At 28.8% G+C, this 16,282-nt stretch overlaps 4 protein-coding genes across 6 annotated transcripts; 3 read left to right on the top strand and 1 right to left on the bottom strand.

Annotated features, from left to right (window-relative positions):
- Positions 1-922: 922 nt before the first annotated feature.
- Positions 923-3,405, top strand: LOC105836928 (heat shock transcription factor, X-linked member 4). Its single transcript, XM_012681321.3, has 3 exons — positions 923-1,935; positions 2,202-2,328; positions 3,004-3,405. Exons 1-3 carry the CDS (start codon positions 1,234-1,236, stop codon positions 3,114-3,116), a joined length of 942 nt encoding a protein of 313 aa, XP_012536775.1. The 5' UTR covers positions 923-1,233; the 3' UTR covers positions 3,117-3,405.
- Positions 3,406-4,136: 731 nt separating this feature from the next.
- On the bottom strand, positions 4,137-12,005 carry LOC105836969 (GPN-loop GTPase 1). 3 transcript variants are annotated; one of them, XM_036282372.1, is made up of 5 exons: positions 7,009-7,343; positions 6,454-6,707; positions 5,969-6,333; positions 5,646-5,875; positions 4,137-4,793 (listed from the first exon to the last, which is right to left on the bottom strand). In XM_036282372.1, exons 2-5 carry the CDS (start codon positions 6,695-6,697, stop codon positions 4,448-4,450), a joined length of 1,185 nt encoding a protein of 394 aa, XP_036138265.1. In that variant the 5' UTR covers positions 6,698-6,707; positions 7,009-7,343; the 3' UTR covers positions 4,137-4,447. The 3 variants fall into 3 exon arrangements, with proteins under 3 accessions (XP_036138265.1, XP_012536846.1, XP_012536855.1); XM_012681392.3 differs by having other exon boundaries at positions 6,454-6,690; positions 7,009-7,342; XM_012681401.3 differs by lacking the exon at positions 7,009-7,343 and adding an exon at positions 11,562-12,005 and having other exon boundaries at positions 4,367-4,793; positions 6,454-6,690.
- LOC105836943 (nucleolar complex protein 2 homolog) lies at positions 7,512-11,164 on the top strand. The gene is made up of 12 exons (XM_012681342.3): positions 7,512-7,674; positions 7,795-7,997; positions 8,074-8,288; positions 8,383-8,492; positions 8,574-8,680; positions 8,750-8,904; positions 8,978-9,199; positions 9,282-9,470; positions 9,562-9,681; positions 9,760-9,891; positions 9,965-10,180; positions 10,280-11,164. Exons 2-12 carry the CDS (start codon positions 7,823-7,825, stop codon positions 10,790-10,792), a joined length of 2,154 nt encoding a protein of 717 aa, XP_012536796.1. The 5' UTR covers positions 7,512-7,674; positions 7,795-7,822; the 3' UTR covers positions 10,793-11,164.
- On the top strand, positions 12,005-16,153 carry LOC105836935 (probable cleavage and polyadenylation specificity factor subunit 2). The gene is made up of 10 exons (XM_012681331.3): positions 12,005-12,153; positions 12,234-12,393; positions 12,481-12,832; positions 12,919-13,229; positions 13,325-13,584; positions 13,657-13,842; positions 14,158-14,527; positions 14,660-14,854; positions 14,931-15,068; positions 15,987-16,153. Exons 1-10 carry the CDS (start codon positions 12,005-12,007, stop codon positions 16,077-16,079), a joined length of 2,214 nt encoding a protein of 737 aa, XP_012536785.2. The 3' UTR covers positions 16,080-16,153.
- The last annotated feature ends 129 nt before the right edge of the window (positions 16,154-16,282 follow it).

Below are 16,282 nucleotides of genomic sequence, written 5' to 3'. Positions count from 1 at the left end.
AATAATTAAGCAAGCAAAAAAAAATTTTAACAGCATTACGCATAAGTGAAACACATTCCACGATTGCTATGATTTTAAGGGCAAATTCTAAGAGAAAATTATCTCCGTGTGTATTTACTCTGGTGAAGACTATAAGTGATTATATGTATAAATTAAGAACTGTAAATAGAAAATATTCTCAATAGTTAACGCAAATATTATTTTAGTGTATCATAATTAAATATAAATAATGCAATAAGAGTATTGTAATTTTTTTTATTAAAAAGGACTTATTGTTATGATAATTAATGGTTTTATTTCCCTTATTCAAAATTAAAAAGAATTTACAATAGAAGTAATAAAAACAGTGATAAGCCAACTTATGTACAATGTATTAAATATTTCCTCAATATATGTATACAAATATTCCTCTATAAATTTATTATTTCAACTTGTGAATTTTTAGACTTACCGCGATATTTGCGGTCGCAGTTTTTAATCACTTGTTGAAATTAATCTGTATTTAATCTAAATATTAAGTTTATAACTCCAAATATATTATATTAAAAATTACATTCTTAAGCAATAACGACTGTTTTATTTTATTTTTTTAATTGAAGTCTATCCCTGGTGAAAATGTAAAATCGGAGCGTAAGTTGAATGTAAAGGGAGAGTAATAGAAGCGTTAACAAACATTCTACGAAGCGTAAATTGAAACAATAAAATGTAAAAGAAACGTTAACACTTCTTTAACATTTCATTGTTTCAATTTACGCTTCGTAGAAGGTTTGTTAACGCTATGTAAACGCATTACTCTCCCTTTACATTCGACTTACGCTCCGATTTTACATTTTCACCAGGGATAATCATTTTTAATATATAACAAAATAAATATAAATAAATTAGGAAAACTGTTTTATTTATATGAAATAATATCATTACAGTTTAAACGATATGTAAATATATATTACAACGGCAGTTTATATTGTTTGTCTTATGCTCAATTCAACCGAAGTCTCTCCGAACGTGACCTCTTGTCATAAATAGAGATATATCCGTATATGTACATATATTCAATTCATCAGATGTAACGTGAAGATAGTTATGTGATTTATATCTTCTTTTTTTTCTCATAGTTCAATAAGTGGAACAGTCTACTGTTAACAAGAGCCAACTGCGGGGTGAACGTGGAATAAATTAATCTTTACAGTGAGTCGGAGAGTGCAGGATATATAGACCAGACGGCGGGAAAACATGGAAAATAGGTGCGGGAAAGAGTTTGATATTAAAGTCGGAGAAGAAATCGCGGATCTGGATATAGACAGACAGATCGAGTCTTCACCGATGGTGATACGCCCGTTTTTCGGGGGCCGCCCTGATCGCCGTGATACGTCGACAGTCGTTTGTTTCGAGGGGGAGGAAGAACGAGACAACGCACGGACGGGACGGGACGTTCGAAACGCGCCGTTCGATCAACCGTTCGACCTGGATTGCTCCAAAACGACCGCGACGATGTACGAGGACTGCGTGCTGCAGTCGATGCGATTCCCGCAGAAGCTCTGGCAGATCGTGAACGAGTGCAAGACCGGGGCAATTCGATGGAGCGCGAGCGGCGACACCATACTGGTTGACTACAAGCAATTCCAGGCGGAGTATCTGGACGCGCGCCGGCCCATCTTCAAGACGAACAACATAACGAGCTTCATCAGGCAGCTAAATCTCTACGGCTTTCGCAAGATTACGTGCCACGGTCGTGACCCGGCCTGCAACTCCTGCAATCCGCACGTGCACGAGTTCCTGCACGACAACTTCCGCATCGACCGGATAGATCTGCTGTCTAAGGTGTGCCGGAAGGCCGGCGGAAGGATTCGCTGTATGCAGCACGAGACTGCGAAAAATCCCGAGGAGAATCCGCAATCGGAAACGAATCGCATGTCTCGCTTAAAACAGTGTCAGGTATATTGATGAATATGATTTTTTTATCGTTATATCGTTATATGATATAAAAACAAACTTGTACGATTTTTCACTTCTTAATTTACATTATAAATTGTTGGAATAGGCTGAAAAAATTCATCATTAACATTTATTAATTTTTTGTAGTTAAGTTATATACTAATTGCTTGATTTTTTAAATATTAAACAATTTTTTAACAATAAAATGTAGTTTATATTTATACTCATAGAATTGTAATATATATAATTATTATAATTTCCAATAGTTGGCTCTGACTAAAGCTTTGGAGGAAATTAGCCAAGAGTACCGTCGAAAACGTGATGAAGAGAAACAATTGATTATAAGAAAGGATAATACTCCAAAACGTATAAGAAATTCTGAAGGAGATATAGGTATAATAATATTAAAATATTAAAATATTTTATTATCTATTAGAATATATTGTTTAAGAAATTTGTTTCTTCAATTAGTTTAACAAGTTCAATTTTACTTCTTCAATATAAGTCTCTTTAGAGAATAATAATTAATTTTTTTATAAAATACAAAAAATTAAAGTATAAAAAATATTTCTTTTCAAAATACAAAATATCAAAATTGAGAAAAAAAATCAAAATTTTGAAAATCTAGATAATATTAAAATATATATTATATTCAAATATAATGCACATATATGTGATATTAAATTAATTTTTTAATTAATAAAATATATTTACAATGTTAGACAACACCTTATATTTAAAAAATAAAGCAATTTAGGACATATATAGGATTTTTTCTATCTACAAAATAAATTCAGAAATCTTTAATTTTTTGTACTTAGAAATTACACTGTAAAAAAATTTTTTTTTCTTATTAACTTTAATACATATTAACTTAATTTATTACAACAAAAATAAGAATATATCTCTAAAATTTGATGAAATAAAAAATAAATACTTTTTTTCCAACAAATATTAGTGTCAATCTTTTTAAGGGTAAACTTTATCAAAAATTATTTTGATAATGTGTCAAATATTAAATATATCTTTAATATCTTAAATATTTATTAACAATTATTTATGTTTTAGTTCCTGTTTTGTACGAAATTGAATTCAACAGTGTTCCAAATCGAAAATCTACGATAGAACGAAACGTAGAATATTTGAGGCTTCTTCCTCTCAAAGACCAATGCAGCATTTAAACACATATCATTAATTAATTTATATTGCTACGATGGGTAAACGCAATCTACACTTCAAGATTAAAAATATTAATTAAAATCGGCATAGAACTACTAAGTAGAGTTTCAGTTTTCTTTTAGGCAATATTTATATTACAATGTAAAGTTACTATAATATTATGTCTGTTAAATTGTAAATTATATTAAATTTAAATCTTTATCTTTGTTATTTTTTAGTATCGGCTACATGACTGGGTCATTCGCGTTAGAATTAATTTTTACAAATATAAAATAATCTTCAATTCTTATATACTTTAATATCTTTAGATAATATATAAAATATAATTAATTTTAAAAAATTATATGTAAATATTACATAATTATAATTATAGCCGACAAGATTAAAAATTTCAGAGAAATGCGTTTTCATAAAAATTTGTAACTTTGAAATAAAAATAATTAAAGGAAAAATATTTTTATTTCTTACAACTGACATTTCAAACTAGAAAAAAAAATAATTCAAGTGCCAACTTAAAAAATTTGAATTATTATTATAGCAAACTAAAAATGACGGTTTTAATAGTTTTTAAATATTATAACATTTAATGTAAATATGATAGCAATTTTTCATTGGATCAAAATTATCTCTTAAAGTTTCATTTTTTCAATATTTTGTGAAATCTAATATAAAATTAGAAAAAAATTAATAAAATTTACAGATCTAATTCATTCCATACACAATACACAATGAGTCACGCGTGCCCTAAAATAATTATTTGATATTTTTCGATTTAAAGTTATGCGCATTCATAAATTAAAAAAGAAGAGAACACTGTTTTTTGAGAAACGTGATAAAAAAAACTATTCCTATATTTCGCTGTAAAAAGTAGTTTGTTGTAAGCAAACTCCTCTGTACTTGTAAAAAATGTGCAGTATTACATGTAATAATACATTTATGAATATATTTCTTTCTTCAAATTATTTTTACTTAAGTGACCATTTCTAAAATGAAATAATTTTTTGTAAAAATTTTTCTTTTTCCTATTTTCAAAATTATTGATTATTTTAAAGTTACTAAATAATTGGACTTTTTTGAAGCACGCACAGTCATACTATTTTTTTCTCGTATTATCGATAGAAAATAAAATGTTCATTAAAACTGTTATAGTAGAAGTTATCTCAATGTATAAATAGTGGTAACTATGAGTGTTAACAATTAAAATTTAAATAAAACAAACTATTTATTTTACAACAGAAAATTAAGTAAACAATTTTTTAATTAAAATATTTTATTGAAATTTAGAAAACATTCTTTTTGTAAGATTTAAAAAATTATATAATTTTATCAGTTTTTATTTATGTTTACTTGTATTGGGTTCGCTTTCCTGATTACTCTTTCGTTTAGCTTGTTCCATTTTATGTCTTTCTAAGAAATTTCTAAATGACTCTTCTTCCTTCTTCTCTTCATCTTTATTTTCCTCAAAATTATTTTCCGTTCCGTCTTCGTCTTCGCTCGATTCATTGCAAGCGTGTTTCAAATAGATTTCCGAAGTTTCACGACCACTGTTAACGGTTGTCACAAAAGATACAGCTTCTCCCATTGCTTTTTTACTAGCTTTTTCTAATTGTTCCTTCTCTGTCTTTTTTCTTTGTGCTTCTCTCTCCATTTTTACTTTTTCCCAGTCTTTTTTGTAGGTTCTACAAAAATAAAACATGAATAATGCATAATTATATATGTGACAGGATGACGTATTGTTCCGTGTCGATTCGTAGTTGATGGATATCAGGTTTCCGACTGTATGGTCTATGTTTGCCTTAGTTTTGATAATTGAAAAATTAAACATGAGTAAATAAGAACTCATTCCATATTTCATTAAAATATATATCGAGCGTTCGTCGAAAATTAAGAATTGTGATAAAAAATTCATTTTTTTATTATAAATGTTTAAATATTCGCACATGCATCTTAGGTATTTTTTATACGAGTATTTAATTTTTTAGAGTTACAAAATCAAGAGTATCAAATTTTCAGTACAGGTTTTTTTAAATTATGTATAAATATTCATGTTTTTTAATTCCTTTTTAGATAATTATTTAAACATTTCTCCTATCCTCCTATCCTCTCCTCTCCTCTCTCCTCCTTATTACTCGAAAGTCTCGAAATGTATTGTTGCCTCTATTCCGCGATACTGATTGGTTCTCTCGCTGCGCTTACTTCGTGTTGCGAGAGTAGTCATTGCGATTGAATTTTGACTGCTTTCAAATTTGTATAAATGGTTATCTACAATTATTATTGTAATTTATTTTTGAAAAATAAAAAGTTAAGTAGCGCGCGCGAAGCGCGCGTCTGTGGTGTCTAGTTATGATAAAAAAGCAAAGCTTTAATTGCAACTTTTTTTTTATTTTTGTCTTATTTAATCCAGAATTATTTCTTAAATCTTTTACTTGTCGCCAAATACTTTGTTTAATTATGTAATGAATCGTCACTAATACATCACTAAAACAATTTATATACATAGCAATTTTCAATATGTATAATAGTTCTCTTACATTTCATATTCTTGCACGGCAGCTTCAACCAACTCTAAAAATTCATTAATTCCAGCACCTGTAATGGCAGAAACGCCACAAACTTTCAAATGACTATAAAACTCGTCTAATGCAAGTGCCATGCTACGCGTAAGATTATTGATATATCCGCCTTCCTGGTCGAGTGCTTCTTGAAAGGCTTCGAAATCGTGCATCCAATCAATTGCATAACTGTGTTCAACAATATCGATCTAAAATAATCAGTAATCATGATTCAATAATGTATCGAAATTGTTCAACCATTATATGTAAATTACATGTAGATAAAAGTAAAGACTAAATACCTTATTCATGACTATAAGAAAAGGTAATTTAGTTTTGTAAAGTATGGAACAAGCATATAACATGTTGGACATGAATGTAACGGGATTAACGCTTCTCACAGTGTCCACTACGTATACAATAATAGTTGGAAATTGAGATGCTAATGCCTCTGTTATGATTGAGCCACTCGCTGACCATGTGAATACCTCAATTTGTCCTGGTGTGTCAAAAATCGCATAATTATAATCTTTACTAGCTTTGTTTAAAAGCTCGATAACCTGGTGAAATTTTGTTGTAAAAAGATTTAAGCTCGTAACTATGCCACCATTTGGACCTAAACTGTACTGTTTCATTACTTCTTTATAATTTACGGTGTCTCTTATATCTGAAAGGAAAAATTGCTCTGTTTAAAACAATAATAATGATAATAACAATATTTATCATAGTATATGTATATTTCTTATTTAACACTGCATAGTGTTATATAAAATGAGTTTATTTTTACCTATATTAGCAGGAAATGCAACTTCTCTACAAGCAGGATCTAAATTAACGACATATGGCCTGCCCTTATCATACAATCTAGAAACAAGTCTGGAAACGAAAGATGTCTTTCCAGCACCAGCCATTCCAAGTACGATGATACATGGTATCTTTCTTTCGTCTGTAGATTGGCTTTTTGTTGAAGTTGTGGTATCCGAAACATTTGTTGTCTGAGCCGCATCCGATTTATCCATGATATCTGCCATTTAAAAATCTCTAAATTTTTAATTTTATGTTGTAACATAACATTATGTTTATTCACTTATAAACCAAAAATATATATTATATATTGAGAATAAATAAAATAATTAAATAAAACACATCTTTTCCACTTATTAGAATTAAAAGTTAAATAGACAAGATGTAATTATCTAAAGAATTAATTACGCAATTAGCAATATATTATAATTACGACCTTTAGGCTACATTATATATATTTATTACTATTTTTATCTTTTATATATAATTTGTAAAGTTAACGCACACGAACGTTTTTGTTTATTTCCATGGAACTTACAATTTATATAATTATTTATCAGAATAAACAATAATTATTATTCTTTTATGTATGTTGTGTCTATCCAATTTGAATATCCGGATCACTCTTGGAGCACTTGAAGTCCATTAACATCGTTTTTACATAGAAGTGCATATAGAATTCTTTTATATTGTTTTATACACAGATGTAAACAAATGTAAAGCGCGTCAGTACTCTTTATTTTCTTTTTTTGGTCTGGATTCAGCTTTTACAGATCTATTGTTCCAAAACTTAACAAACATTCAAGATCTGTGGTGGGATTGGTAGTACCGTAGTGGTAGGTTTGTTTCTTGTAGGTTAATTTTTCGCATTTATTAGGCCCGGTTCCACAACTCACGGTTAAATTAATTGGCCGATTATTCCATTGGAATTAACCAATCGTATTTGTTAATTTTGCTTAACGACAAATACGATTGGTCAATTCCAATGGAATAATTTAACCGTGAGTTGTGGAACCGGGCCTTAGATGTTCTTGGTACTTGCACTTTTTGCACTCGGCATCTTCGTTTTCTTTTTCTTCAGTGCCCTGAATATATACTTATCCAGAGATTTGGGATTTGGAGCCACGTGGAAATTGCAAAGATTTGTTTATGAATATATCATTAGCACTTATGTATTAATAACGTGATGAAATAAAGATTACGGGTACGAGAAATAAAGTCTTACCATATTGATGAAATAATAGATTTTTAATTTTTATTTGAAAATGGGGTTATGAACATGTCTTTTGCATTTTACACTCACAATCTACAAAATTGTTTCCAGATTATTCAAATACGTAGAATTTATCAAAATGAAGATCAAGAAAGGAAGTCAGAAGCCTCTTAATTCATCCAAGAAGAAAAAAGTGACAACTGTGAAGAGAAAGAAAAATGATTTGAGCAAATTAACTACGGAAGAGTTTTTTGAACAAAATTTTGAAACAGATAACGATGCATATGATGACAGCAAAGAAGATAAAAATATAGGTATAATGTAAAAAACTATTTGAATGTCTTTTATATTTTAAATTGTTGTATCTCATTGTATTGTTTTTCCACATAGATGAAAAACTCATTGATGAGCAGATGGATAGTGATAACAGTGAAGATGACTGGAATCCTGAAAAACATAAAAAGTCATTGATAAAATTAAAAGACACTGATCCTGAGTTTTATAAATATTTGAAGGAAAATGACAAAAATCTTCTGGACTTCAGAGTATCAGATGATGACGATGATGTTTCTGACAACAGACATATTCCTAATGAAAATTTGGAGGTATATTAGCTGTATATCAACAATTATAATTATATATTTAAATATATATACATGTAATTTTTAAGTATTGTTTTAAGTAATGTATTATTTGTAGGTTGCTAGTGACGATAGTGATTTTCAACCAGAAGAAACTGAAGGTGATTCTAAAAAGAAAATCACTATGCAATTGTTGAAAATATGGCAGCAACAAATACAAACAGATAGGTGAATTACCACTAACTTATTTTTTGTTGAATTAATGACAAAATGATAACTCTATATTATTCGTATATTTAATATTTACAGATCAATAATTACTATTAAATGTGCTGTAGAAGCTTTCCATGCAGCATTAGCTAATGTTGCAGAATTACCTGATATAAATACGGAATATAAAGTAGAAGGAAGTGCAGGTATATTTAACTTATTAAACTTCTTACTATTTTTTAATTAATTATATTAAAATTGAAATAAAATTTTAGCATTTAATGGTGTAATGCAATTATGTATAATGTATCTGCCTGATGCATTTAAACGCTTTTTAAAACTGGATCCAGAATCGCAGGAAGTGCATAAATCCAAAAAATTTGGAAAAATACGATCAATCTTAAAATTGTATTTGTCTGATTTAATCAAAGTAAGTATATATATTGAATTTCCAATTGTCTTAAGTAAACATGTAGCATCAATAAACACATTTTTTATTCTAGTTATTACAAAGTGTAGCATCATCCAATATTCTCACGGTGCTTTTAAAGCATCTACGCCAAATGTTGCCTTACACCCGCTCATTTTCATCTTTAACAAAACCATTATTAAGGATTTTAATAAAATTTTGGTCAACTGCAGAAGAAACTGTTCGGGTTACTGCTTTTTTGAATATATTACACATTGCAACTAAACAAGAATCTGTATTAGAGAAGCTGTTGAAGGTAAGGTTTACACATGTTACGATAAAGTAAATATTCATGGATTGCTTGTAATCAATGTATTATAAAAATTTTTATCTTTTAGACCATGTATGTGAAATATGTTCAGAATACAAAATTTGTTTCACCTAACACATTACCAGGAATAAATTTTATGGAACATTCCTTGGTTGAGATTTATTTGCTCGATCATGACGTTTCATATAATCATGCATTTCTATATATTAGACAATTAGCAATTAATTTAAGAAATGCCATAACATTGAAAAAAAAGGTACTTTTTAAAACTGCAATTGAATACTTATTCTGAATACTTTCATAATACTTATTCTGAAATTTTAATCTTTGTTAAAATCTTTTCTTAGGAAAACTTTCAAGCTGTATATAATTGGCAGTATATAAATTCGTTGCGTTTCTGGACAGACTTGATAATTAAATCAAAGGAGAAATCGATGTTACGATCGCTATTATATCCGTTAGTCCAGGTATTAATTAATTTAAATAAACAAATAATATAAGTAGTTATAATTTAATAAAAAATATATTGAATTACTTACGAACAGATTATTATTGGAACAATAAAAGTCATTCCAACGGCACAATATTATCCATTGCGATTTCATTGTGTGGAAATGTTAATAACCATTTCTAAGGAGACAGGAACGTTTATACCTATTTTACCATTTCTTTTTGAGGTATCAATTCCTTATTCTTAAATAACACATGTAATTTATATGCTAATATTTTATATAAAATTTTTTGTCTCAGGTATTGGACTCTTATGATTTTAATAAAAAACATAAAGCAGTTACAATGAAACCTATACCATTTAATTGCATATTGAGGATGTCAAAATCGCAATTGGTAGAAAATGGTTTTAAAAATAACATTATTGAAACTATTTACCGATATATATTGGAAAATGCAGCAAATGAAAGTCATAAGATATATTTTCCGGATGTGTACATACCTTGTATAATACAGGTATTTTAAAAAATATTAAAGCGAAAATATATTGTTTTGACAAAATATAATTTTTATTAGATGTCTGATAAATTGAATTAAATTGATTTTGTCTTGCAGTTAAAAGCATTTCTGAAGAAATGCCATGTGGCAACTTACTGCAAGAAGATGAAACAACTTCTAAATATGATTGAAGAAAATAGAAAGTACATCGAAACTGAGCGTGCGAAAATAACGATAGATTTGAAGAATACAGCGGAAATTACAAATTGGGAAAATAGAATGAAGACGAATGTTACAGAAATAGCCAAATTCTATGCTTCCTGGATTACTATTCACAAGTCTCAGATGCTTAAACTTCTTACGAAAAACGAGGAAGAACTTAATGTACCAATGAGAACAATGAAGAGGCAGAAACTAGATGAGCGAAATGCAGAGGACAGTGAAGAAGAAAGCGAGCTTGAGTTTCGGCTGAAGGGAACGGAAGTCAAAACAAAAACGAAACCATTAAATAAGGCGAAAAAGCGCAAAAAAAATAAGGAAACAAAGAAAACTACCGATATTGACGTCGAAGATTTGCCGAGAGAAGACACAGACATTGTACAAGATATAAATAGCGATGATTGGTGTTAAGAAAATTTAACAGTGAAATGACATTTGATATTATTAGCAAATCTTAACAAATTTAATGTTTTGTTATAACATTTGTTTAATAAAGATATATTTAATAACATAAAAAAGTTTCTCCCCAAAAAAGCATAAATGTATAATTGTATAATTAATTTATTTTATTTTATAATTATATTCTTATATTTTTTATGATATAATTCAACTATGTTCCTATTCTTTGAAAAGCGCTAAAATGACATTAAGATTAAATATTAATTAAAGATTTACGTATTAATTGTTTCTGCAATTCTAACGGCTTTTTAGCTTTTGAGCCACAAATTGGTTATGTAAAATCTGGATTAATGATTAAATATATATTTATTATTACATATAAAATATGCATAATATTTATTATTCTGAAATGTGCAATAGATCTTTACATTTGGTACAATAATTACTGATTATTTTGATATATAATTAATTTCTCTCTCGTTATGAAATGCAAGATTATATAAACATTGGTAAAAATATAAATAAATTAAATTATAATAATATATATATAATATTTAATAATATTTAATAAATATGTATTAATTATTTTAAGAATTACATAATTTCAATATATGATTGAACATAATAATAGATCTAAAAAAAGTTATTAATTTAAATAACTTTAACAAAATAAATAATACAAAGAAAAATAAAATCCATGAATAGTAAAGAAAACATGCAAATTTTTTTTGTTCCTCTAAAAAAGCTCTCTTAGGGTTTCTCTGGCATCCCTGTGTCTCACCGGCTCACCCTCACCCTGCCTTTAGCAAGTCACTGATTGTACACTGCGTCATTGCTGGTTACTGCACTAACTGCATTTCACTGTACATGCGTCAGAAAATCCCAGTATATTCTTTGATAGATCCAGCAAGATATTTGCATCTCAGTTTTGGATCTGTAATTCAGATACAAACTTTTTCTTGTTTTCCAACGTATTATAGATTATCACTTTGATAAATGATCTGATTTCAATATAAAATAATAAGTCTATTTAATGTAAATTTGTATTTTGTACAAGCCATTGGTTTTTTTGAGGTTAGGATGATATAGGAATCGATTTTATAAAATTTATGAAGTAATGAAAGAACGATTCTAAGCTTTAAGGATTGATGATCAAAACGTAACGCATCTATAGTGCAACCTATTGGACATTTATATTTTATACAGATAAAGAAAGTATACAAAATGACATCTATTATAAAGCTTCACGCTATCTCCGGAGCGATGAACGAATCTCCACCTTGCTACATATTACAAGTGGATGAACTGAGGATATTGTTAGACTGCGGATGGGATGAAAATTTCGATCAAGACTTTATAAAAGAATTAAAGAGGTATTATATTGACGAGTGACTTATTGTAAAATCTACTTTGTTGATTCTCGTATACATATTTTATTTCTTATCATTTCTAGACACGTACATCAAATAGATGCGGTATTACTTTCGTATCCAGATCCTTTGCACTTAGGTGCATTACCATATTTAGTAGGTAAATGTGGCTTAAATTGTCCTATATATGCTACTATACCTGTCTACAAAATGGGTCAAATGTTTATGTATGATATATACCAGGTATATTTCTATAGTATACAGAAATGTTTCAAGTATCAATCTCTTAAACTGATACTAAAGTATTTAAATTATTTATATCAATTTCAGTCCCGTCACAATATGGAAGATTTTGATCTTTTTACTTTGGATGATGTTGATGCTGCATTTGATAAAATTGTTCAGCTGAAATACAATCAAAGCATATCAATGAAAGGTAAAGGGTACGGTGTCACATTGACACCCTTACCAGCAGGACACATGATTGGGGGGACAATTTGGAAGATTGTAAAAGTCGGAGAAGAGGATATAATATATGCTGTGGACTTTAATCATAAGAAGGAACGTCACTTGAATGGTTGTGAATTGGAAAGACTGCAAAGGCCATCGTTATTGATAACAGATGCGTTCAATGCTACGTATCAACAAGCCAGACGAAGAACGAGGGATGAGAAGTTGATGAGTAAATTTCAAGTTCTTTAAAGTCACAAATTAAAATGAATAAAGAGAAAACACACTTTTAATATATATTTTTTATTTGCATTTTAGCCAATATTCTACAAACATTGCGAGGAGGTGGAAATGTATTGGTCAGCGTAGACACAGCTGGTCGTGTATTAGAATTGGCACACATGTTGGATCAGCTGTGGCGTAACAAGGAATCCGGATTACTCGCCTATTCGCTAGCTCTTCTCAACAACGTTAGCTACAATGTCGTGGAATTTGCAAAATCGCAAATTGAGTGGATGAGTGATAAATTAATGAGAAGCTTTGAAGGTGCGCGCAACAATCCGTTTCAGTTTAAACACTTGCAACTTTGTCACAGTATGGCTGAATTGAATCAAGTTCCGAGTCCAAAGGTAAATAAAACGAGTAATAAAATCTGGCGTTTTTAGATCACTTGATTTGATTATTTTAAATTGATATTTGATTAATTTTAAATTGTTTTATTCAGGTAGTTCTTGCAAGCACTCCCGACATGGAATGTGGATTTTCCCGAGAATTATTTCTTCAATGGTGCACTAATCCACAAAACAGTATTATATTAACGAGTAGAACATCTCCTGGTACACTCGGCAGAGACTTGGTAGAAAAGGGTGGTAATCGAAATATTACTTTAGATGTAAAGAGACGAGTGAAACTGGAAGGTATTGAGTTGGAGGAGTATCAGAAAAGAGAGAAGCTGAAGCAAGAGCAGTTGAAACAGGAACAGATGTAATGTATATCCAACTATCGCTCTGATATAATTTACGCTTTACTAATTATGTTTATGATGCATTTTATTAGGGAAACTGCAGATGTGAGTTCCGAGTCGGAAGACGAGATAGAAGTTGGTGGTGGCAGAGGAAAGCATGATTTATTGGTGAAACAAGAAAGTAAACCTGGCTTTTTTAAACAAAGCAAGAAGCAGCATCCCATGTTTCCATTTGTGGAGGAAAAGATTAAAATTGATGAATACGGAGAAATCATAAAGTAAGGGTATTCTATTTATTACTATATATATACAAAAGTTTAATAAGATTCTAGCTCTAATATTAGCGAATTACATTTAATCTTTCCAAAGATTTACATCTTTGTACAAAATATTTGAAAAACGTTAGAAATATATTTAAAAATTATTTGTATTTATCTATATTTATAATAATGATTGATAATAGCTCGTTTAAATAAACATATATAATGGCTTATTTATAAATAAACATATTTTTAATTTTATATGTGTGTTGTGTGGTATGTGTATTACTGTATTGTGAATAATTTTTGTTTATTATTTATTTGTTATTGCAGACCAGAAGATTATAAGATAGCAGAGACTGTGCCCGAAGTAGAAGATAATAAGGAGAACATAGAAATGAAGCAAGAAGAGACCAATTATCATCCGGAAGTAGCTATGGATATTCCAACGAAATGTGTACAAGTTTCGCGCACAATGACTGTTAACGCAGCGATAACATATATAGACTTTGAGGGTAGATCCGATGGCGAATCTCTACAGAAAATTTTAGCGCAACTGAGGCCGAGAAGAGTTGTTTTGGTCAGAGGTTCGCCTAAAGATACAGAGATATTAGCGCAGCAAGCACAAAGTACTGGTGCAAGAGTATTTGTTCCAGGCAGAGGAGAGACGTTGGATGCTACGACAGAGACACATATTTATCAAGTAATTCTTAATTATCTTAATTATCTTTTTTGCCAATACATTAAATATAATTATAATTCTTTTTTTTTTTTCATTTGTATTTGATTAAAAAATTGATATATTGTTATGTAAAATGTATTTTTCTTATCGCAGGTACGTTTAACTGATGCTCTCGTGAGTGGACTGAATTTCTCGAAGGGTAAAGGCGATTCCGAGGTAGCGTGGATAGACGCGATGATAACGGCACGTGATCAAATTTGTCGAGATGCTATTGCTGATACCGAATCCGAGAACGCTATTGACGAAAGTGACAAAATACTGACTTTGGAACCTTTACCATTAAACGAGGTGAGATATAGATTATAAGTAAATTTATATATGAAAAAACGTGCAATTCAATTAATATCATATTTTATTTCTACAGGTTCCCGGTCATCAGACAACATTCATAAATGAATTAAAACTATCGGATTTTAAACAGATTTTGAACAAAAGTAACATTCCATCAGAATTTAGTGGAGGAGTACTGTGGTGTTGCAATAACACCATCGCTGTTAGAAGGGTTTGTATTATTTGTACATCAGTAAAAATATTTTATTTATCTGTATATTTTGCACTTTTATGATTATTTTCACTAATGATTAACTTTGATTTTGGTTCAGTTTATTCTTTATATTCTTCTAAGTTTTAAGAATTATAAAAAGATAAGTTAGAAAGTATAAAGAGAGTAACTTAAACCATTTACAAAGTATGTACAAAGAGGTCATTTATAAAGTTAATTTACATTGTTAAAAATGGACATTTTTTAAAATTTCTGTTGTTTTTTTATGTTTAAAATGTATGGTGCTGAACAAAAAATACAAAAATATAGGATGCTATATGTATAAAAATTTTAAAAAGATATTTTTCTTTGGCTTATTTCGTGAAGAAAAGTTTTGTAAACACATATTCATAAAAGTGCTTAATTTTTTAAAATACAAAGTATTAAAGTTGAGAAAAAAATGTAAAAAAATTTTAAAAATTTAGGAAATATTTAGAGATATTTTATTTTAAATTTAGTGCATGCATGTAGTATTAAGAATAATTTTCCACTATGGATAAAATATTTTTAGATTCAATGAGGAACATATGGATAAATTAAGTTTTTTTAATGAAAAAAATTGTATTATTTTTTTTTAAGTTTAATAATTTCTTTGAAATCTCGAACTAAAACTCTACAAAACTGCCAACTGCTTCTTGTGTTTTTATGTACAATTAGCTGTTTTCCAATTAAAAAGTAAAAAATTGAAAAAAGTGAAGCTTTTAGAGTTTTGATTTCAATTTTTATCTAAATTTGATTTTACTTTTTATTTTGACATCTTGTATTTTAAAAATAAAATACTTAAGGTCATATTTAATCATGTTATATATGAAGTATAAGAAGTACATATAATTCTGATATAAAATATTGTCATACAAATAATTGTTGTGTTTCTTTTAGCATGAAGCTGGGAAGGTAATATTAGAAGGCTGCCTTTCTGAAGAATATTATAAAGTGCGAGAGCTATTATATGAACAATATGCAATTGTATAGATTATGCATAGTATAAGAGAGGAGATAAGGACTTTTGTAATATATAATAATTATAAAAAAGTATTTATAACTAATTTGTTTTTCTTTATTCTAACTACTTTTTTAAGAAAAAAATGTTACATAAAATTATTTTTTATAAGTGATGTTTTTTCGCGTGGAGTTCTCGGAATTTTTAAAAATTTATTAGTCAATCAGTGAGAAAC

Source organism: Monomorium pharaonis, chromosome 2 (genome assembly GCF_013373865.1).
Source record: "Monomorium pharaonis isolate MP-MQ-018 chromosome 2, ASM1337386v2, whole genome shotgun sequence".
Classification (NCBI taxonomy): Eukaryota; Metazoa; Arthropoda; class Insecta; order Hymenoptera; family Formicidae; genus Monomorium; species Monomorium pharaonis.
This window is presented reverse-complemented; position numbering and strand designations above follow the sequence as displayed.